The 23084-nt window shown below is 37.6% G+C and overlaps 2 protein-coding genes across 2 annotated transcripts; both read right to left on the bottom strand.

The window, feature by feature from the left end:
- Window positions 1-7665: 7665 nt before the first annotated feature.
- Window positions 7666-11772, bottom strand: LOC139725401 (putative methyltransferase DDB_G0268948). Its single transcript, XM_071636482.1, has 5 exons — window positions 11729-11772; window positions 10411-10561; window positions 9443-9603; window positions 8648-8864; window positions 7666-7881 (listed from the first exon to the last, which is right to left on the bottom strand). The coding sequence occupies exons 2-5, from the start codon at window positions 10522-10524 to the stop codon at window positions 7666-7668; spliced, it is 708 nt and encodes a 235-aa protein (XP_071492583.1). The 5' UTR covers window positions 10525-10561; window positions 11729-11772.
- Window positions 11773-14430: 2658 nt separating this feature from the next.
- LOC139725412 (putative methyltransferase DDB_G0268948) lies at window positions 14431-22922 on the bottom strand. Its single transcript, XM_071636491.1, has 7 exons — window positions 22765-22922; window positions 20562-20697; window positions 19742-19902; window positions 17751-17967; window positions 16370-16467; window positions 15439-15573; window positions 14431-14536 (listed from the first exon to the last, which is right to left on the bottom strand). The coding sequence occupies exons 1-7, from the start codon at window positions 22773-22775 to the stop codon at window positions 14431-14433; spliced, it is 864 nt and encodes a 287-aa protein (XP_071492592.1). The 5' UTR covers window positions 22776-22922.
- Between the last annotated feature and the right edge of the window lie 162 nt (window positions 22923-23084).

Consider the following 23084-nt stretch of genomic DNA (forward strand, 5'->3'; position numbering starts at 1 on the left):
CGCGGAAATATACAAATTTCGGCTTCACTTTGTTGGTATAAATCGTTATCTATAAGGTCGTCACTATATCTTGATTAGAATTATAAGATTTAATAAGCAAAAAATGACAAGAATTCCATGTTTTGTAAGCTGAAATACAAAAATTTTCGGCTCGCTCGCTGCGCTCGCTCGCCAAAATTTATATATATTATTATAAAAAAAGAGAGATAAGAACAAAACGTGATGATGACGCAGAAATATACAAATTTCGGCTCACTCGCGCGCACTAATTCAGAGTATTTTTTTAAAGTCCTCAGTTTGTTGGTATAAATTGTTATCTATACGGCCGTCACTATATCTTGATTAGAATTGTAAGATTTAATAAGCAAAAAATGACAAGAATTCCATGTTTTGTAAGCTGAAATACAAAAATTTTCGGCTCGCTCGCTGCGCTCGCTCGCCAAAATTTATATACTAGTATATATATATAAAAGAGAGATAAGAACAAAACGTGATGATGACGCAGAAATATACAAATTTCGGCTCACTCGCGCGCACTAATTTAGAGTATTTTTTAAAGTCCTCAGTTTGTTGGTATAAATCGTTATCTATAAGGCCGTCACTATATCTTGATTAGAATTGTACTTGTACTACAAGGCATATACACACTATGGAGATGATATTGATCGAACGATATTAGATATCTTGCAGAACGTTTGACAGTGATCATGCAACATAGGCTACATTATAATTAGGCCAGGCCTATGTACGCAGTAAAAATAATGTAATTCAAAAATTGTGAGTAAACTTATTCGTGCACACAGGTTGACCTAATCATTTTGGTCATTTTGTTGTCAGACATGAATCATTCTGTTATTGTAGAAATAACCGTTGCCGATCTCAGTCAGCGGTTGCAGCTGTATAGGCGATATCCGTGTTTGCTACACTGCATCATACCAGAGGCCATGAAGAGGACTACGTGTATAGATAATATACATGTATTTTGTTACATATTGACGGAAGCCCGAGGATCGCAATCATAGAATTATCGAAAGGACGATCGCGATATCAAGCACAAACGTCAGCTGGCAGGAACGAAGGGGGCATAGGCCCTACCAGTACACCGTTGTCTATCGTTCTTGTCACATTTTGTCTTCTGAATATCCTTATTTTACTGTACTCAAAACTCATACCGCGATGTTTCAAGTATAAATAAAACTTTGAGAGGAAACAAAAGCGGAATACGGTTGGCCACAATACAGCAGTTGTGTACGCAAGTGTAACGTGCGCTGAATATGGCAAACTTTCCAAAACATTTATTGTGCATGGAGTTTACATGTTTGTTATACTATAACTCACTTATTTTCGATTCTTCTACAATGGTAGCACTGCCAATGATTGATCGCCAGACATTCCTATTCTCTATATAGACTTATAAATCAGCATAGACCCGGTTCGACCTTCGATCATGCCATTTGATTTTTTTTTTTGGAATAATTAGCAACCCTCTTTTATCAGAATAATAATAGGTGAATAATCATTTTTTTACAGGAAATTCTGAATGTATCTATATGGCACTATATGTTTCAAGCTCGCTCGCTTCGCTCGCTCGCAGCAGTTGAGCCCGGTGCGCCTCCCCCTTAATTTCTAAAGCGAAAAACATAGCTACGACGGCAGTTGTTGGACTCTAGAATGTCAAAATTTTCAAGCTCGCTCGCTTCGCTCGCTCGCATTGAATCTTTATGCCATTCTCCTAATGTTGCTGACAGTAATTGCCAGTAGTTGCGCCCGATGCCCCCACCCCTTAATTTCCAAAGCGAAAGATAAATATTAGCTATAAATAAACGGGAGTTTGGGGACTGTAAAATGTCAAAATTTTCAAGCTCGCTCGCTTCGCTCGCTCCCATTGAATCGTTATGCCACTCTCCTAATGTTGCTGCCAGTAATTGCCAGCAGTTGCGCCCGATGCCCCCCCCCCCCTTAATTTCCAAAGCGAAAGGTATAGTTACGAACGGGAGTTTTGGGACTGTAACATGTCAAAATTTTTCAAGCTCGCTCGCTTCGCTCGCTCGCATTGAATCGTTATGCCACTCTCCTAACGTTGCTGCCAGTAATTGCCAGCAGTTGCGCCCGATGTCCCCCCTTAATTTCCAAAGCGAAAGATATAGCTACAAGCGGGAGTTTTTTAACTGTAACATGTCAAAATTTTCAAGCTCGCTCACTTTGCTCGCTCGCATTGAATCGTTATGCCATTCTCCTAATGTTGCTGCCAGTAATTGCCAGCAGTTGCGCCCGATGCGTCGCCCCATTAATTTCCAAAGTGAAAGATATAGCTGCAAACCCCAGTTTTGGGACTGTAGAATGTCAAAATTTTCAAGCTTGCTCGCTTCGCTCGCTCGCATTCAATCGTTATAATTGCCATCTGTTGCGCCCGATGCGCCCCCATTTATTTCCAAAGCGAAATATATAGCTATACAATTAAAACTCCAGTTTTGGAACTGTAGAATATCAAAATTTTCAAGCTCGCTCGCTTCGCTCGCTCGCATTTTTATTGTTATGCCATTCACCTTATGTTGCTGACAGTATATAATTTGTCGATCGTTTCACACCGTCATTTCATAATCCATGTAAGGAAAACTTACAATGTTCCTCAATGACTGCGTTGTTGAATGTATATCACATTCCGTAATGTATTGTAGTCCCATTATTGCTCACGCACACACGCACAAGCATACAGACCGTCAAAATTACTTTGTGGTTCCCCCTATGTTTCGACCCACCGTACGCCACTTTCTATATATATATATATATATATATATATATATATATATATAATAGATGTATGTGCGTGTGTGTGTGTGTGTGTGTGTGTGTATGTGTATATTGTGTAACATATGTATGGTCTAATCTTGAGCCCCCTCCAATGTTTGCCCCCCCCAATCCAAAACTGCTTCCGGCGCGCCTGTGTTTCAATGTATCTATATCCCAAATATAATTCTAAATTGTTAAAGAATGAGAAAAATCATCGACCAAAATAAAAAAATACATGATTATAATTATGCGCATGAAAGCTGGACGTTTTGCTGTGGTTGTGGTTAGCTTTATTTCTGCATTTACAAGCAAATACAAATTTAGCACAAATTCCAAAAAATAAAAACAACGATAAATTGATTGATATTCTATCAAAGTATTACATAAGTAGAGTTACATTGACAATAGAATTGTGTACATGAAAACATGTTATGTAAGATGAGAGTGTAGTAGATATTCTATTAGATCTTTATTAAATGGAAAAAAAAAATTAGCGCAGGAGACCGTTATCTCGAGCGGTTAGGCTGGAAATGAATAGGGCTTCAATGGAAATTAATAATGTATCTCAGGTATACATTAACAACATCTTAACTTAGTTCTTCTGAAGCTGCTAGCTTGTATTGTAATCATATGAATTGTTCAGAAGGTCATTATAGGTCTGACATGTGGTGGTCCCATTGGCCACCAAATTTGTTAGATCTCATTTTTAGGGGGTGGCCTGAAAATGAAACTTGGTGGCCCGAAAAAAAAAAACACACACACAACAACAAAGAAAAAAAATCAAATCTTTCAATGAAAACAGCAAATACAATCAAGTTTAGCCAATGGAATGTGTGAAAGTTTGCGGGCATAAGAAAGAAATTCTTGAAATATCATTTAATAACATTATAACTGAAATAATTTAGTAAACATCCAATATTATTGACTATTAAATTACACACTTGGCTTTTTTTAGGGGGATCTTGACCATTTCCAATACATGTGCTCGTGCAACTTTTGCACAGAAAATTAACTATTGTAATTGCACTTAAATTCTTAAATACAATTTATAAGTCATTATCATCTCCCTATACAAAAGTATGTTCGTGAGTGCATAGCTATCTGAGACATTTGGAGAGTGGCATGTGCCTTCTTTGATTTTACTTCCACTGCCAGCAGATGACAGCTATCTTTTCTACACATGATTCCTTGTATACACGGTGTGCTTTGTGAGATATTTCGCTATACATTCAGATACCAACACCTGGAGGATCTTGGCTTATACCAGCGGACCTAACTTATTCTATATACAGTGTAGCTTGTAAAGGGTACATACACCGTATATGCTTTTAAAAAGGGGGGCGTGTTGTTTGTATCTCTTTTTAGTCATAATGGACATACTGTAAGAGCTTGTTATCTACTTTTGTTGTTCGCATCGCTGAAGTCCTAATCGCAGGTGGACACTCTATGCAATCTCTTTACACCATGCTTCGTAATCTGGTAATATACGCTGACCAATTCCATCGCTGAAATGTCACTTTTTCTCACCCGTTTTGCTTTTTCGCAACGCTTGATGATATTCGGCACTTTTTTAATAAACCACATAACAATGTAGGCATATGTTAATATGTCATTTACATTCACCATGAAAATCCACCTAATATAAATGCAGTTCTTATGCTTGCACACATTATAGGCCTATATTGTGGCCGCTTAGATAATGGGGACGGGAATTATCAAAACATTTCACAATACATTTCCCCTTGGTCTTCTGTGTTGAAAAGACATTGGGAGGACTTTCATCGTTTCGAATCAGCTTTACTCCCGAGCAGTATGACGAGAGGGAAAACGACATCGAGAACGACGTCATCGGTTGAAGCATCTGGCTTTCTATATGCAGCAAGTATCCTGATTCCATACATGAAGAGAAAGAAAGAAAGGAAAAACCCCGCTGGATGAATGGTCAAAATTATTGGCAATATATAGGATGGATGTACAGCAATCAGAGACACTCAGAGTACGAACATTTTGCAAATACGACTCTGCTCAACTTAAGATACACACTACTGCTGAATGCTTGTAAGTATTTTGACTAAAGTGAAGTAATAAAGATTGGGAAATGAATAAGAATGATAGTAACATTTTGACATCATGTTTTCGAAAGCACCTGTAGCGTCCTTATTATGCAAACAGGATGCGAGATAAGACTCTACACATTATGCAGGTCATGTGGACATCTTTAATTTAGTTGTGCCATGAAAGAATTTTTTACTTATCTCTGTACAAAATGTATATTGCAAGATCGCACCTGCTGATGATTTAACAGACATGTCGGAAAGAGGGAACAACCAGCGGGATTCGAACCGGTCATATACCGCTTTCCGGGCAGCGACACTATACCATGCCATCCCTGCTTGCCAGCAGTGACTTTTAAGTTGTTAATTATGTTTAATGTGTCTAGGAAAGTATCATAGCCATGGAGATAAGCAGCGCAACAGTTATCTAGAGACCATGAGGTATATAAAGAAGTATGTAGTGTATACTGCATAGCAAACGATCACAAGGGCATTTCTAACTTCGATAAAGAAAACAAAAAACAATGAGAACGTTAGACGGTTATCTGCCGTTCAGTCTGTTGACACATCACTCATGTCACTCTCAAAACATGGTAGGATTGCAAGTAAGATTTGTCTTGTCACTGAAATAATATGTCAATAAAACATGGAATTATCGCGTAGGAAATGATGATGAGAATAAAAAGAGAGAGATGACGGTGTGAACCAATTTCAGTATTACCAATTCAAACTGTACCACATGAGCTTGTAAACTTAACAAATCCAGTATTACCTCATATACACAGCGAGATAGCGACACAGGTGCCATAATAATGAAGACAGTAAAAGGACACTGACTGATCTATTATACAAAAAATTATTTTTAAAAAAAGAATATATATATATATATATATATATATATATATATTATTTTTTTTTTAATCTGCGCAATGATCTAAGAAGGCTATACTTGAAACCAGGGCACAGAATTCAAATGTTCATGCAGTCTTTCATGAGAAAACGTCTTCTTTCAATTACAAATATGCTGTAAACCAATTGAATCAGTGGGCTTACTGGATATGTCCTATAGAATAATATCTGGATATTTCTGAGTCATGTAGAGAATGGTTTTCTGCTAATTTGTTTGATTTCACACGATTTGGAAGAAAGTTAAATTCCCAATACCTTGTCTCAAGAACAGCTTTGATCCCCCCCCCCCTCCTTTATTGTCTACCTCGGACTTACTATACCTTCCTCACTAATCATTCTATCCTCTTATTATTTCTTCCTTACAAGAGAGCCGTCTTGTGTTTGTTAATGTGCCTTGTGTGTGCATGTATGTGTGTATTACTCTGTCTTTTTGTATCGCATAGGCAAATTGCCTTTTTTCTTTTCAATTTGATTTTTTCCCATTTTTTTAATGAGGGGACTGCATACTATACAAGCTCTGCTTTTTAGCAGTACCCTCCATTTCCAGCAATTTTGTTTCTGCCTTTACCATAATGATATATTATTTATTTGTATCTTTGTTGATAATTTACCTGTGTTTTTATCACATCATGACATGTTGTTATGTTTCATCGCATTTTGTACTGATTTCCTGATATCTGTATATATACGAACATTATTTATTGTATTCCTAATTATTTGTTTGTTGGAAATGAAATAAATCTACTTGAATTTGAACTTGAACTTCCGCAATTTCAGCGATAATTTCACCACGTGAGATGCAACAAACTTCACTTACTTCCTTTGATAGTCGTCCAGGAAACTTTGATTCGAAGGATCTTTCTCCAGAGCAATTTGGCAAGCAGACCAACTCCTCACGAAACCGAGATAGTGCGCTAAGGTCATGTTAATGCGAAATTCTGTGTTGTCTTCTCTGTTACGGAACAAGGCAACCATGATGAAGGTAAAAGAATAACGGGAATGAAAATCTGACCAAGATACAATTTTTACTGCAATAGCTTTTTAAGTTATACACCAAGTCTTTTTTTTTTCAAAGAACATGATGCATTATTTAATGTATCGGCTTTGAAAATTGAATTTATGTTAAGTTTCACATCGCAAAGGCAAACAAAGGACACAATGTATGGGAAAAAAGAAACAAACTAAGTACATATAGCTTGGCCAAACACCTATCTTCCTCGGCATTTCACTCGAAAGTAGGATCATTTGAACGTACACTTCCGACCCCGTATTTCTTGACATTGCAAATTGATGTATAGATTGATACAATACTATTTGGAAAATACGAATTCTCATTGCTCCTGGAAGTTAATAGTCATGCATAATTTTCAGACTTTTTATGATTCTAACCATACAAAATGACGTCAAATAAATTAGCAGTATTTCTTCCTAGATGTTATGTTCTGATACTCTAATCTCGAGTAATGATATGAAATTTTTACCGGAAAAAGTGTTCTCGCTGTTTTATAAACAGAGAATTCAAGCACAGCTCTCTTTATCGTATATATCAAAATGTATATTGTATATTATGTCAATTAATCATGATGAAACACATAAAATGGTTACTAAGAAATAGACACTTGGTCACCTATGCTGGGTCTAGGGCAATTACCCCTGGGCAATTATGCCCCGAACCCTTCCCAAGGCCCTAATCCAAATCCTAGTCCTAAACCTAATCCTTACCTTAACACAAACTCCTAACCCTAAACCTAACCCTAACCCTAATCTTTTCTCTAGCCTTATCACTAACCAGTATTTAGCCAGGGGTAACTGCCCTCAGGGGTAATTGCCCTGATACGACCTTTGCTAACGTGTCAACATTATTTTTAGCACTATTTGTTTATACTTTTTGTTTTCGAATGTCTTTCCAGCTTTAACTTTTCTCCATTAACTTTAACTTTTCTCTAGCATTACAGATCTGATGCCTGATTTTATCATCAAAGACAGGGTTGCCCCATGATTCGCCGGTGATTGTTGCTTCATCCACGAACCTTAATGAATCTTCGAATGGCAGGGAGAAGTCACGGTACAAGTCACATGCTATCTGTCTCTTCTCGTGCCAAAATGGACCAATCGAATCCACGTCAAACTGGAGGACACAGGTCAAGAAGATTAGCTTGTAACTTTACAGTAAAATATCTCTTAACATCACGAATACATATTATTGCAATAATCTATACTACATGGTGTATTCCAATATGAAAAAAAAAATAATGACAATAGTCATAATAGTTTTAGTAAAAGAAAAATCAAATACATGTGTACATGAAAATACAGTACACATTTAAGAGTTTTATATCATCTCAAATGGTTTCCTTTTTGCGTCATATACATAAAGTTAGAACATATGATCTCAGGAGAGAATAAAATAGACTTTTATAATTTTGCTGTCTCTATCTGTACAGAAAACAATTTTCTTTGTCCATGTTTATTATCTTCCAAGAGACTAATGAATAATCTGTTTTATCATCGATAAGGCTATACAAGAGAGAAAAAACTCTAGGTATGAAGGGTAATGGGTATTTTTAATTGTCACTGTCACCAACTTGCTTCGGCTCAGCAGACATACATCGCAGTGCGGCAGCCTTGAATACAATATAGCAATAATGGGGTGACTGGTTCAAGATTCAAGTACGTTTACAGGTTTATACCTTGTTTTCATAATTTTGATCATTTAGTATCGGAAATTATCATTATCATTATCAACCTGATTATTTCATTTATCACAGCCAACACGGCAGTTAAGCCTTCAAGCGCATAGGCCTGCTATACATTAAATCAGATTTATACATCATAGTATTACAAACATATGTATGTCATAACTGATATCATCCTTTAGGCCTACTGCTCCTGACCTCCTTGAAGGCTATTGTAAGTTTCTGCTTGACATCGGGGTCGGGGTGGTCCAGCCACGGTTCCCCATGTCCGTAGATAGCAAGACACCCTCGTGGCTTCAACACGCGCTGGACTTCGCTGCAGAAAGCATCGAACTCCAACCAATGGGCAGCCAGGCCGCAAGTCAGGATGTCAACGGAATCGTCTTCGAGTGGTAGTTTTTCTGCTGCAGACACTCTGCAATGTGAATAGTCAATCATTAAGACAGATGCGTTTGTACAAATGAGTATAAGGTATAAGACAACTGTATAATGGTGATTTAACAAGGGAACTCCCATGCGCCTTTCAATATCTCCAAACTAAAAAGATAATAATGGATAAAACTTTATAAACCACACCATTAATTTTGATGTTTATTTGTTTGTGTTTGCCAAGGAACATGTCTATTTGTTTTCATTGCAAGGATCACAATGCAAGTTTAAGAAGTTTTGCAGGAAAATTATGTAGTAAAGATTCTGCTAAAATTTGCAGGTGCATGAAAAAATGTGCACGTGGCGTCTATTTTTAGTGATTCAATTTGTATTGATAACTAAGAAAAGTAATTCATGCCACCAATAGCGATAAAATGCACTGAAACGATCTACTCGACGCACAGGAGATATGATAATGTCGTTATCTTATCAATTTATTATATCCACAACATAATACATTCAGTAAATGAATTAAGTCGGTATCTTTGTCGTTTGCGGCACAGTCAAATCAATATTGTGTGGGCATAAAAACGTTAAATGACACTTCTATGGACGAGAACTTACTTGAACTCCACGTGCTTCACGGAGTTTGCTTTGATTGCTTCTCCAATCTGCGCTTCGCTGATATCGAAGCCAATCACCCGTTCGAACCACGGGGCCAAGCTGAAGGTACTCTGACCCGACCCGCATCCGACGTCGACGGCTAGCTTGTATGGTTGAGATCTCTGAAGGGCAAGGGAAGTTCGAATACGATGGTGATTTAGTGCGACCTGTATTACACTTCACTATTTCCACACAATATGTGACGAATCATTTCTGAAGACATTGACCATTGAAGTTTCGAAATATCCTATATATATAATGATTTCTATAAGACTGCTCTTATCTATTAGACAGTCATAACATGAGAAGGAAAAGAGACTGAGTCGCCCTTTTGATTACAAATTACAGATTACATATTACAGCTAACAAGGGAATCTATATTCTCTCGATTAATTTGCTGCTCGCTTTGACCTCTAATGATTTATTAGTGAAGTTAATCGGCATGTACTTGCTTTCTGTACATCCACCCAAAATCTTCTACGAGTGAGACAGACATAGTGAAAAGGCATGAGTCCAGCAATTACCAGCTGAAAGTCATGAGAAGTATAAGTTGAATGGGTGTCAGAAGAACTCCTCTCTTGCATAACATTATTTTAAATCTCCTCAGTCATTTCACATGTTCATAGTAAGTCAGCTTGAATGGCGAAGAGAAATGCTAATAAAGACTGGGAAAACAATAAGAGATCCATGTAACAAAAAGACGCACTATTATACATCAATAAGTATACCTGAAATTCTTAACAGATCTGTAATGCGCAAACCATTGTTATACCAGGGCCCTCTGGAGCGCAATTGCAACTCTGTTAGAGGCTAAATATAATTATACTCTGGATATCTGGATAAAGAAGACCATATCACTACATGACTGCAATCCAACATTTTGATACTTTCAAAATCCCTTTATTAGTCCCTCAAGCGTTGAAACTTACCCTGGTGGAAAGAAATGACATAATCCTCTCATGAACTTTAGCAGGCCACGTTGGTCTGTATTTCGCATAAACATCAGCCCGAGAAACTCCTTCAAAAAGCTTCGTGGCCTCCATGTTATTATCCTCAGTCTGGTGGTATGATACAAAGTGTCTGAAAAAGAAAGATTAAATATGAAAAAAGATTACATAATTTAAAACAGATTTTTAACAAAGTTTTGAATATCATACTGAAAATGTTTAAACCAATTAAATCAGGAATTGTATACACGCTTAATCATCCATTTCAAAATATTATACACTAGACCGGAAAGTCTAGTGCAGGCCAATTCCGTGTATTTTCAGTGTTGCATCAAATATCATTTTGTTCTCCTTGGATTGACCACTGTGTAGTTTACTGCATACTAGTATATTGTGAAGAAAGATAAGATGGACCTAAATGGGTGAAGTACTCAACTCTGCACTTGATCGAGAAAAAAAAAATCAAGAAATTGCCAATTTAAGTATTTTTCTAAATATTTTGCTTATCTCAGGAATGAAGTTAAGCTATATTTAAAAGCTTTATAGATAATTATGCAACTGAAATAAACAATGTTAGATGTGCTAAATGTGCCTCATACGTATGAAATGATGGGACATTATTCATCTTAATGAAATATTAACAATTAAGGATATAAATCATAATAAAACGATACAGCAACAAAACGCATTGGTTGCCTGGACTTGATGTGCTCGTATGTCTATATTTGCCTTGAAATCGCATGAAGTTTGTATAAGTGGGTAGAATCAAAATGCGAGTATGACAAGAATACATACAGTAATGAGAATTAAGGAATACATCACGTTCACTTTACAGATTTTGCACACACATCCTTTGACAATATCGATGGGAGCGCAACTTTAGACGATAAAATCGTCTCGATGAACACAATAGAAGATGAGTTACTTCCGAATCTTGTACGAAAACTAAGTAGGCCCTACTGAACTTTGAACGAGACACGAATCTTGCAAGGAAACTATCGAACTTTGAACGAGATTGCTCCGTGTTCAAAAAGCTAATAACTGCATGAAATATCGCGATATACGGTCTATTCTCGCTAATATTGACACACAGTGTTTCACGTGATCGCGTAGACAGAACTGTCAACAGCACTGAAACAGCTGTTACTATGACCACAGTGTTTGGGATAGAGATTTATGTATTTCTGTATCTCAATTTCCTTCCAAAAGTTTTGTTGTTGATGTTGTTTTTTATTCCTTGGATCGTGACAGAATGATGATAGGTAAATGCATACTCGGATATTTTGGTACGGATACTTACTTGGCAGTCTCTCCCAGTTCCAACGAGGGCAATCGATCTTTAAGCTGCTGAGAACACGCAAACCAAAGGCCAACTCTTCTGTATCATGGACTTTAAACCTACATATAAAGGGCAATATAGGATTGTGCGCATACTATAAGGCAATTGCGATGTCTGCTAAGTCGGAAGAAAAATAAGTCCATTTTCCAGCCGACTCTTCCTTCCATGCCTTTCCTGGCCGGTCAATTTTGACTTGACCCATTAAGCATGCAAGGTCGATTAAAACAAGATAAAAACCCAATAAAGGTATACTGGTATTAGATAAAAGTGACGCCCCATGCAGTATCACACGTTAAAGGCACGAAATATCACACGATAGGCCAGCACATGCACCTCAAACATATCTGTGGATTAACGACAATCGTGGATAAATTAATTTTTATAGGATTACAAAGGAAGAAGAAGAAGAAGAAGAAGAAGAAGAAGAAGAAGAAGAAGAAGCGGACGTCACAACCATGACCATGTGATGACAACTTAATATAATACTCCCATCCTGACATCTCAAACGTACTGAATAGAATACCCTTCCTCCCACCCCCCCCCCCCCCTGCGTCTGTCAGATTGTATTATTTTAGTTTATTTCTTTCATAATGTTCTGGGAAACAGAAAATCCATACTAAAATTGATATTGAAATCGAGAGAATTGAGAATATCCGCATGTCAATTGTAATGTGTATAATATAATCATTTTATTTACTCTGACTGAATCGTCCGTATACAGTTTAAGTAGCAGGGAAAACATAATTTGTACAGCAATGTCCCATAGTCAATATAAGACAATACAAACATTCTCAAAAAGAAATTTTTATGGCAGCCACTTGGCAGAGAATAACATTAGGAATATATAAATCAAGCTTTAAGTTTCATGGAATAGGTCTGGTCTTTAATAAACTACTTAACGGAAACGAATAATGAAAAGTTTCAAGGGCATACCGCCTCTTCAGTGTATGTTTATGTAATCATTTAACATAATTATAATTCAATTCAAATCAAATTTGATTTTATCTGCAATATCATACATTCCTATACAGATACAACAAATCAACATGTAAGACAAGCTATAGAAACATTTCATTTACTGTCATGGCAATTTGTGGATATGTCAGTGCCAAAACTGGATGCCTTGATCTTATGTCTACATAAAAAGAGCGAAAATATCATTGTACTCTATTGTAAAAACATGTGAAACCAATAACTGTTTTTTTATGTCCGATTTCTTGAGTGAGTGCCCTGATCTCCGCCCTCATGACAACATGGACCTAACACACCCTACTCCAGAGACTGTAACTTGGCTACCTGAACAAATTGAGGGACATTATTTAGCTGCTGCTGCCTTATAAGCAAGAAGAAGAAGAAGAAATGTCATATATTCTGTGTTTGGTTTATTTCCGTATAATATGCTCTATTCATTCTTTGTTCTATCTTTGAGTGGATGTATAGTCTATTAGATTGGAATTGCGCTTTCAAGAACTGCATGAATCTAGACACTATGATACAAACACATTTTTCATGAGAGGCATCTAACCAATTTAGAAGGTACTGCTCGTCTCGTACATAACCAAGCTAATACATCACATTCATTTGGGTGCACGTCACGAGACCTACACCCAAGAGTAATACAGCCCACGAGTCATACAGCCCATGAGTTCGACACTAAGCAAACAAGGCCCACGAGACCGACACATTAAACCCCGTGTTGTATCTGTCGAACTCGTTGGCTGTTTTTACCTAGTGTCGAACTCATGGGCTTTATTTGCTGTCGAACTCGTGGGCTGTATGACACATGGGTGTCAGTCTCATGGGATAACCCCGTTTATTTCTCATTCACACATCCTGCGACATACAATAATCACGGATTCATTGGAGCTTGAGCAAAGAAATACAGTATACAGATGCGGCTCTTGCCTTTATTTGAGATTATGACGGTCAATCTATGATTAACGTCATACAAAAAGAATATACAAGCTGAACATAATCTATACACCATGACAGAGGTAGAACACAAAATTACATATTTTACAAAATCTTGAAAAATATCACCGAAATAATGAGTTCCGAGAGGACAAAATAATAATTACTGTTTTTACTGGCACTCAATGTAAAAAGGAATATTCCATAAAAGTCAATGGATACACAAATTACTGAAATGACGATGCAGTTGATTATACACTGCATATAAAACAGGGAAAATGCCCAAAAGTCCGACACTAGGCAAACAAGGCCCACGGGTTCTACGCTGTGAAAAATATAGAGAAATAAAAAAAGTTCACTAGACTGACTTAAGCCCCTTGATATAATGTCTGTCTCGTCGGCCTTTTTTTTTTTGTGGCTAGTTTACCTATATAGGTTGTTGCTATGTCAAGGTACAAAGAATAAAAGTATGGAGAATAATACGACTATTGTCCGTCGCATGATATCACTTTGTGTCAATCTGGCACACGAGGAAACTTTTTGTGCTGATGTGAAAACGTTGAAATGCGTGGAACGAAATTTGATAAATTTCTAAAGAATAAACGTTTAAAAAAAAAACTGACATCACAGAGAATTATGGGCATAGATATAGCATCTACCTACATTCTACTTAAACATGATAAACTTGACGTGTGTTTGTTTTGGCCTTGGCACTAACATAAATTATTATGGCACAGATCCTGTTAATGTATTCATTTCGTGTCAAGCTTCCGCCCCATAAGAAGGATGAAAGGGTAGACGATATCGAGCTCGACTTCGTCCGGTGAAGCGTCAGGTGTTCCGTAGGCAGCAAGCACTCTGGAAGTGAAGTAAGAACATTTGAATAAACGATAGATTTTTAATGTGGAGTTATGCTATACTGAGTAGATTTATCATATCAAATTTCTGTCTTCTGTCTTTTTTTTCTCAATTGCTCTTTCAAAAAAAAAAAAAAAAAAAAAAAAGGAGGTCAGGATGCCATGTCTCTTGGTATTGATAATTATAATGATGATAAAATAATCATGGTAATATTAATAATAATAGCATACAACTCAACTGTAAACATACGAATATCAGAAGATGAGAAAAGGCGTCATAAAGGAGCTACAAATATTATCACTATCATTGCTTGAAAGACTTTTACTTATTTTCTAAAAATGTGTCTTGTACATAGTACCACTTTAGCGGAGCAAGCTATAGCGAGAGAACTCGTTTTCCCTGTCGAACACTCAAGAGAGAGAGAGAGAGAGAGAGAGAGATAGAGAGAGAGGCACAATGTTTCTACTGTATGGCTCTAAAAAAATGTGCCCTTACATTAATCAAATAGATATTCACTTTTCTTCCCCATCGTTCAAATGAATCAGAAAAAGAGAATTAAAAAAAAGACGTGTATGTAATTATGGAAGATTTAGCTTTGTACTCATAAGGCATGCACAGAAAAAGGAGAAGTTAGTTCAACTTACCAAATAGGGAACTTGTTTGCACATTGTGTATGTAATACATGAATAGAAATAAAAATGAATAAATAAATAAATAAATAAATATGTATATATATATATATATATATATATATATATATATATGTATATGTATATATATATATATATATATATATATATATATGTGTGTGTGTGTGTGTGTGTGTGATGGTGTGTGCACACATGCATTGTGAACAGCCAAATTGTATATTCCAATGAATATAGGAGAGTTTCTTCATTCACCTTGTTTTCAAGTCCTCTAGTATTCTCTTGTGCGAGGGCTCTTTGTCCACGGCGCGTTGGTAAGATGACCAACTCCTCACTAAGCCCAGGACGTGAGATAAAGTCATTCTAACGCGATGTTCTGTTTGGTCCTCCCTTGCATCCAGATTTTTATGCCAAAAACAAAACAAAACAATAACAACATAATGGAATATCTTATTTAAAAAACCGTTACAAAATGAGGAAACACAACACGAAACCAAGAAGAAATCTAAATCGCATGTTATAATACACACACATATATTCAAGTGGCAGATTCAAAACAAAGAGAACACTCATATGACTGCATGAGGTAGAGGAGTAAACAGATATATAGACTGGTTTCTATAGGCCTACTCGGTAGTGCATGATGGGGCTATGGAGTCTCACACCAGACTCCAAGAACGCTTTACAGTGTACTCCCGTTATAACGAACAGGGTTTAACAAAATTCTCGTTACAACGAAATCAAAATTCATATCCAAAAACGTTATCATCTATCAAGCACTATACTGTTCGGCCATAACGATATTTCGATATAACGAAAGGAAACCGCTGGTCCCGATGACTTCGTTATAACGGGAGTACACTGTAATACTATAACCATGTAATTTGACTGCATTTGTAGACCTTTCCTTCAGGATTGGCTATGGTTTCATTACTTTTATTATGAATATCATTATATTATCATTTATATTATTCCTATCATCATTCATTATAGACCTTTCCTTCAGGAGCTGTATTATGAATATCATTATATTATCATTTATATTATTCCTATCATCATTGCCATTATTATCATCTTCATTATTTCATCATAATCCTTGTAATCTTACTATATTACAAATAATGTGATTTTTTTTTTCCCGTCTTGGCCATGTGACATTGATTTGAAGGCTGGCTTAGACACCCACCTTAGTGAATCCTCAAATGGTATGGAAAGATCCTTATAGCTGTCATACAGGATAAGAAGACGCTCGTGCACGAATGGAAGCAACTCATCGAGATAAAGCTACGGATATATAAAGGGAGACAAAAAGAATATGTATTGTGTCAATGCACAAAAAATGACCGAAAAAAAAACACAAAAAAAAAACAAAAACAAAAACAAAACACCAATCTCATTCAAAGTCAAAACTTCAATTAATAAGAAATTAAGGATATTAGGGGATAGTGATGAAAATCCTTTGGTCTGTGTTGATGTTGCTTGCTTGTGCTTACGAACATTTGGATGTTCATTTCTATATATAATATGTTCATTTTTGTATTACGTTTGCTGAAAATGTATAACTTTGAATATAAAATCATTTTGTATTTAAATGTATTTAATGTATTTGAATTTATAACTTGAAAACGTTGTCAAGAAGTATTTGTTGTTGTTGTTGTAGTTGTTTGAATGTGTCTTTTCAAATGCATAAAATCTCAACAACAAAATAATTCTCCAAAAATCAGTAAAAATAGTTGAGTTTGTCAGACAGTATACTCAGAGATGGGTTTCTCTATACAAAGGAGTAAAAGAAACCCGAGTCAGAAAAAGTGAAGAGTAGAATTGAATGAAATACAGTTATTGATTTCATTATAAATATGTCTATCAAAAATAGTAGAAAGAGTATAGGAATGATAACTAATAGATATACAATGATGGTTATTATACTCAATGATAATGGTGATTGTCACTTTTCGGTTTGCTTTTTTTTTAAAATCAAAATATATCATGATATTTTTTCGTTCATTCTTAGGAAAAAGCAACGCATGACAACACGGGGAGTACCCGGAGCAAAGAGTGGAAGTGTTCTCTTCGGTGGAATATATTCCTCCAGATGGGGTCACCAATATATTGCTTCTATTATTCCTCTGAAGTCTATTCCTGCCTCGATGTTATGTCTCACATCACTTAGTTGTCACCAGCCATGCACAAGAGTCCTATATGCGTTTACCAACAATTTCTAGTTTCGAAAGACAATGACTTGGGGGTCGCCCTATATGTTTATTGGTTTGTGTACTGAAGAGAAACAGATTAAAAAATTGCTTTGTTTCATACAGTTTGCAATAATATAACCTTTTCCATTTTGAAAGGAATTAAGATGTCCGAATGTTGATGCTACCATTGTTGAGGGTTCTAATGTGTTGTTGACCTTTTCTGCTCGTTCTTGGCGGGGCGTCGTTTGGTTGTCCACGCAATGTGTGTATACTTTGTAACTTTAGTTTCTGGTGTTGTGTGCGCATGCCCTGATCTGGTGAGATGCCAATGTCAGAGCACCATCCCTTGCCCTTCAGTATATATAATATACTCACCTTCCTAAACGCACTCGTTAGCATCTCTTTGACGCCTGGATCCGCGTGATCCGGATACCCTCTTGCGTGACCGTATACGGCCAGGCAACCACCCGGCTTCAACACCCGGCGAGCTTCGGCGAAGAATGCGTCGAATTCAAGCCAGTGGACTCCTTGGGCGCACGTCACTAGATCGACGGAGCAGTCTTCTAATGGGAGCTTCTCTGCCATCGACACTCTGTAAATGCATAAGTTTAAGGGTAACATTCAATCTGTCTGCAGTGTTGTTATTGTAAAACGCCAGAGAATATAAGGTTACATACTTTCGTGCTAAAAACAAATTGTACGAGATCAAAGGATTTATCATGTAATTATGATTACGATCAACAGTTTCAATCAACAAAATAGTCTAATGTGAAGTTTCCCATTGAGAATCCCATCAACGAACACTTATACGGAAAAAATGGGTTACATTCAATACACATCATAAAGGGGGTAAGTGGACTAAAGTGACAACCAATAAGTGCTTTACGGGATGCAGAATGGTATCAGCGAGGTTAAGAGTGAACATATTTTGACTGTAAGAGGAAGACAATGTTGTAAGTTTTGGACCTCCGACCACGAACAAGGAGTTAGAAGATGCAGACTCGGATGTTGAGACATGCGTGAGTCTGAGGGGTTGGGAACGGTCGGGATAAAAGAAATGGATGAAAGTGACGATGAAGGTATGCGGTGATTTGGGATATAGGGTTAGAGAGGGAGATCGACAGACGGCGAGGGCAAGTCAAAGGGCGTATTTTACTAGACTGCTGGAAGAGACGTCGAGTCTCGGTGACGCGTCGCCGAGACTCGAGTGCGACTTGAAAGACCCAAAACTGACTTGCGCTCTCAAAAGGTCCAGGGCGACGTCAGAGACGTCTTCAAACAAGGTGACAACTTGTTCGTCAGGAAGTCGACTGCGACGATGTCTCCACATTGACACCGGTAAGTCACCGTGGGGCTCTGCAAGGTCTCGGAGACGTCTCGGAGACTTTACAAACAAAATTAGTCTCAACTAAAGGGATTCGTGGAGACGTCTCCGTGACCAGGGAGACTCGAGTCGCCATCAGTTATTAGGTTGCCACTTAGTCTTCAAGCCAATGAGATACCCACTTTAAGGGAGGAGTAGATATAGAGATCACAGATGATGAGGATGGAGCTACCAAGAAAGGGATACATAAAAAAGTTATATATATTCATGGATGCGGTGAGAGAAGGTGACCATGGAATCTTTCAAGCGACTCCAAAGAGAGCGGCCTACAGTGGCCTATGTGGATATTATAGCTACAAGGGAGTGACAGAAAGTAAAGGTGGATTATACTAGCATCTATAACAGCATTATAGTGAGGTACCTGCACCTAGTCAGGGGCCCTAATACCGTCACACTGCGTAAAATTGCAACAAGCGCAGGACTGTGTTCAGCACGCTTGAAACTTTTCACGGTTAAAACAACTAAGCAAACTGATTTAAAAACCGAACAATTTTTCGTGAAAATCTATATTAGGAATACGTGCTATACTGTATAAGTATCATCACGGTCACCCGCACGCGTCTTTTACGTGCTCTGTCTATGGGAGCGCGGGGTGACGAGTTGCGGGCCCCTTCCTTAGCGCACAACTATTTCGCATCGCATGATCGTTCACATTTGACGACCATAGCTGCAAATTTCCGGTATCGATCAGTGAACTTGTGGTTTTATTGGAACCTTCAGCATTTTTCCTGTATGTGAGTGGGATTTCATAGAATGTCAGTGACGAAATGTGATTTAAACATGCATACACATTAACTGTGACGAGGTGCCGGTCACTCAACTATAAGTTCACCTCTACTCCCATGCCCAAAGAAACAAGCAATAAACAGCAGATTTTAAAAAATGCACCACAAAATAAAAATTGCCTGCATAGAAAGTTCCTTCGAGTATTTGTAAGATTAAACCTGCATATAACAGGGCAACGAGTAGGTGAAGTTCTTACTTAAACTCCACGTGCTTCACGGAGTTCGCTTTGGTCGCTGCATCAATTTGTGCCTCGCTGATATCGAAGCCGATCACCCGTTCGAACCACGGGGCCAAGCCATATGTACTCTGTCCCGACCCGCAGGCGACATCGACGGCTAGCTGGTGGGGAGGGGATCTCTGAAGATCGGATAAAACGCAAAGAAAGTTAGATATTCATCAAGGTCATTTCTCTGTCGCTTTCCGTGGCACATGAGGGTCTTTAGGAAGAATCAATTTGATTTTCGTAATAAAGTAATCAATACATTTAGATTAAAAATGCGAAAAATGAAAGTTCCTGCACAGTGTGGCAAACGAAGAATGAAAGTTGTGGTACTCTCGATACAGCGGCATTTGCACGGTCTTGTATATAAACTAAAGAGGTGATATCATCGCGTCACAGTTTTTCCGTGCTTCGCACGTGAAATTACTATAGAAAAAAAATGGTAGTTTTGAATATCATTTAACATTTCTTCAACACCCTTTAAAAATTCAAATATAATATCATTAACAACCGCATTACGCTGTGGCATAGTGGACAAGACTTGCGACTCCCAGTCGGAAGACTAGCGCTCGATTCCCGCCTACAGTGCTTACGTCCACCGTGTCCCTCTCGACCCAGGTGTATAAATTCATGGATACCTGGCAACGCTGGGATAATGATAATGGCAGGCCCTCTGGTAGAGCAGTGGTAACACTGAAGAGGCTGCCCTGAATAAAGAAGACCTTATTATTATCATTACAAAACATCGTTACAGAGCTAATTACAAAATGATAGTTATTCAGAAAAGAAAACCCACTTTTTCCGACAGAAATGCCACGATTCTCTGGAAGACTTCGGCAGGCCATTCGTGTCTGTATTTGACATATTCATCCACGTGAGATGCTCCATCAAACAACCGGATCATAATGGTCAAAGTTTTTGGACTATTATGTCTGAAAATAAAGAAAAAAAAAACAAACAAGCAAACAAATTAAAAAAAATCAGTCCAACTGGGCGTACGGTTTGACATAACAAGAGATAAGAAATTGTTTGGGATTTAAGTAACTATCATTAAACAGATCTGCAAAATAAACGCACAGTACCTTCACACTCTTCACTTTTGTCATTCTCGAATTTACGATACGGCACCATGTGATAAACTAAAAGTAAGTGGAAAGTACACTTGAAACAATGCTAGCCTACAGTGCACGTAAGACTATGGGCTCTTTGCCGGAACAACAGTGACTATTAAAGTGCCTGCCTCGGTATGGAGAGAGGTTATGATCAGATCGTCACTATGGTTTCAGTGGTGTCTTTGGGATCTCACTCTATCTAATAGTCTTTCGGATGAGACATTTTAGTATAAACCCCGACGGTCCCTGTGTGTAAAGCGAGAGCCATAACCTATAAAATGCGGGTAAATGAACTAATGAAAGAGTTTGCATGGAGAAATCCCTGTAGAGCATATACAGTATGTCCCCCCCCCAAAAAAAAAAACACAAAAACAAAAACAAAAACAAAAACAACAACAACAACAACAACAACAACAACAACAACCAGATTTTTGCATTGATATCACCCAATATGATTAAATTGTCTAAATGTTACTTCAGGGTCTTAAAATATAACATCTTAGCTCTATTTTGCAGAAAACCCCATTCAATTTGGTTAAGCGGTCACAGAGAAATGTGGATTGTTGTAAAGCATGTCATGAGTGTGATTCTTCCAAGTTAAGCACTTGGATGCTCTTGTGTGTGAACACAATAGACAGAACTTGGAGGGAAGAGATTCTTGACGTGCTCTACAAAATTCCTCATTTCTCTTTGACCAGGTACTGAAGCAAATCGAATGGGGTTTTCTGTAACATGTGGGCAATGAGTTATAGTTTCGTAACCTGAAATTGTATTTGGATTGATTCACTATTCACTATTCACTATTCTAAAGTTATCATTGCGGAGGGTACCGTTGTAATTTTTTGGGACATACGGTACAATTAAAGTACTTGGGTGGCGAGACCTGTATACGGTTCACATGCAGTCACTACAGCTAAGCTGATTTTTCACAGACCTAGATTTTCCAAGAATTGGAAATGTTGACAATTAAAATGAATATAGCATTTCATTGTTATTACCGTTGTTATTATCATCATATAAGTATAGCATCATAATCAACATTTATCATCAGTGGTAATAATAGGAGTAGAAAAATATGAGTAATAGACCCTGTGGACAATAGAGATAGAGATCACAGTAACTTTCATATATTATCGCAAAAAAAGAAAGAATATTGTATTTTTGGCGCTTTGTTTATTAGATGACTGACGACATCTCAACCTTCCTTCCCGTCCTCTTTGACCGTTTATTCCTGTATTGATAGTCAGTCAGCACGCTCACGTTGAGTGCATTAACCTCTGGACTTTTAGCCCTACATCCGCAGCCACGATTCTGTGCAAAGGTTAATCGTGCCCTATTACCGCTTCTGCGCAAACATTGTCGATAAACTGAGATCGTCACACGTGAACAGATAACCACAAAATTATATTCGTATAAATATGAACAATAAGCAATGGAAATCAACATGAGCACAACTCTCTGAATCACATGCTAAATATCAGGTGTAAGTTTCTGTCCGATAGCTCTGTGAAGAATAATCATACTTGTGTAATAAAACATGATTCACTGGAGGTCATGTGTTGGTCGTATGCAATAATTTCCTAAACACATTTCCTTGAGAAACGTCTATCTACACAGCCTACTACAGTATATTACCGAAGATATTTGCAACATCATGAGACCACGCTGCATTGTATAGACTGTGCAAAAAATCTGCAGTCTCACTGAAAATATTGAGGAAGCCTCTACATACATCGACTCTGAAATACTAGCCACACAGAAAAGTACATGCAACATACAGCGCAACCATCCATAAATATATGCCATGCACTTTATGCGAGTAGGCCTACTGATTCAACTTCGCCAACGAGAAATAGCACACTATAATCTACCCAAGATCTTACTCACCTTGCACGCATGGATCGGAACTTATCGAACCTAATTTTGTATTTGACTTCACCTCCCTTGTGCGCTATGTGACTATACTATTACCAGGTTGCTAACCACCCGATTTTAAACTCATTTTACGAGATTATTCATACACCAATTCACATTTTCCCCCTGGTATGTAATCCTAGCCGTTCCGGGCTCACATTTACACGGCAAATACAATCACGGTGCTTTATTTATTGCTCCGGATCCCCCCTTTGAACCCTGGACGAAGGTTCATTGCCACGTCCCGGCCTGGTTACACCAGGGAAGTGAGACGCTCACCTTCCTCCTGCCCA

The sequence above is a fragment of the Diadema antillarum genome, unplaced genomic scaffold (assembly GCF_040938485.1).
Source record: "Diadema antillarum isolate AM-2024a unplaced genomic scaffold, OU_Dant_1.0 scf00000017, whole genome shotgun sequence".
Lineage (NCBI taxonomy): Eukaryota > Metazoa > Echinodermata > Echinoidea > Diadematoida > Diadematidae > Diadema > Diadema antillarum.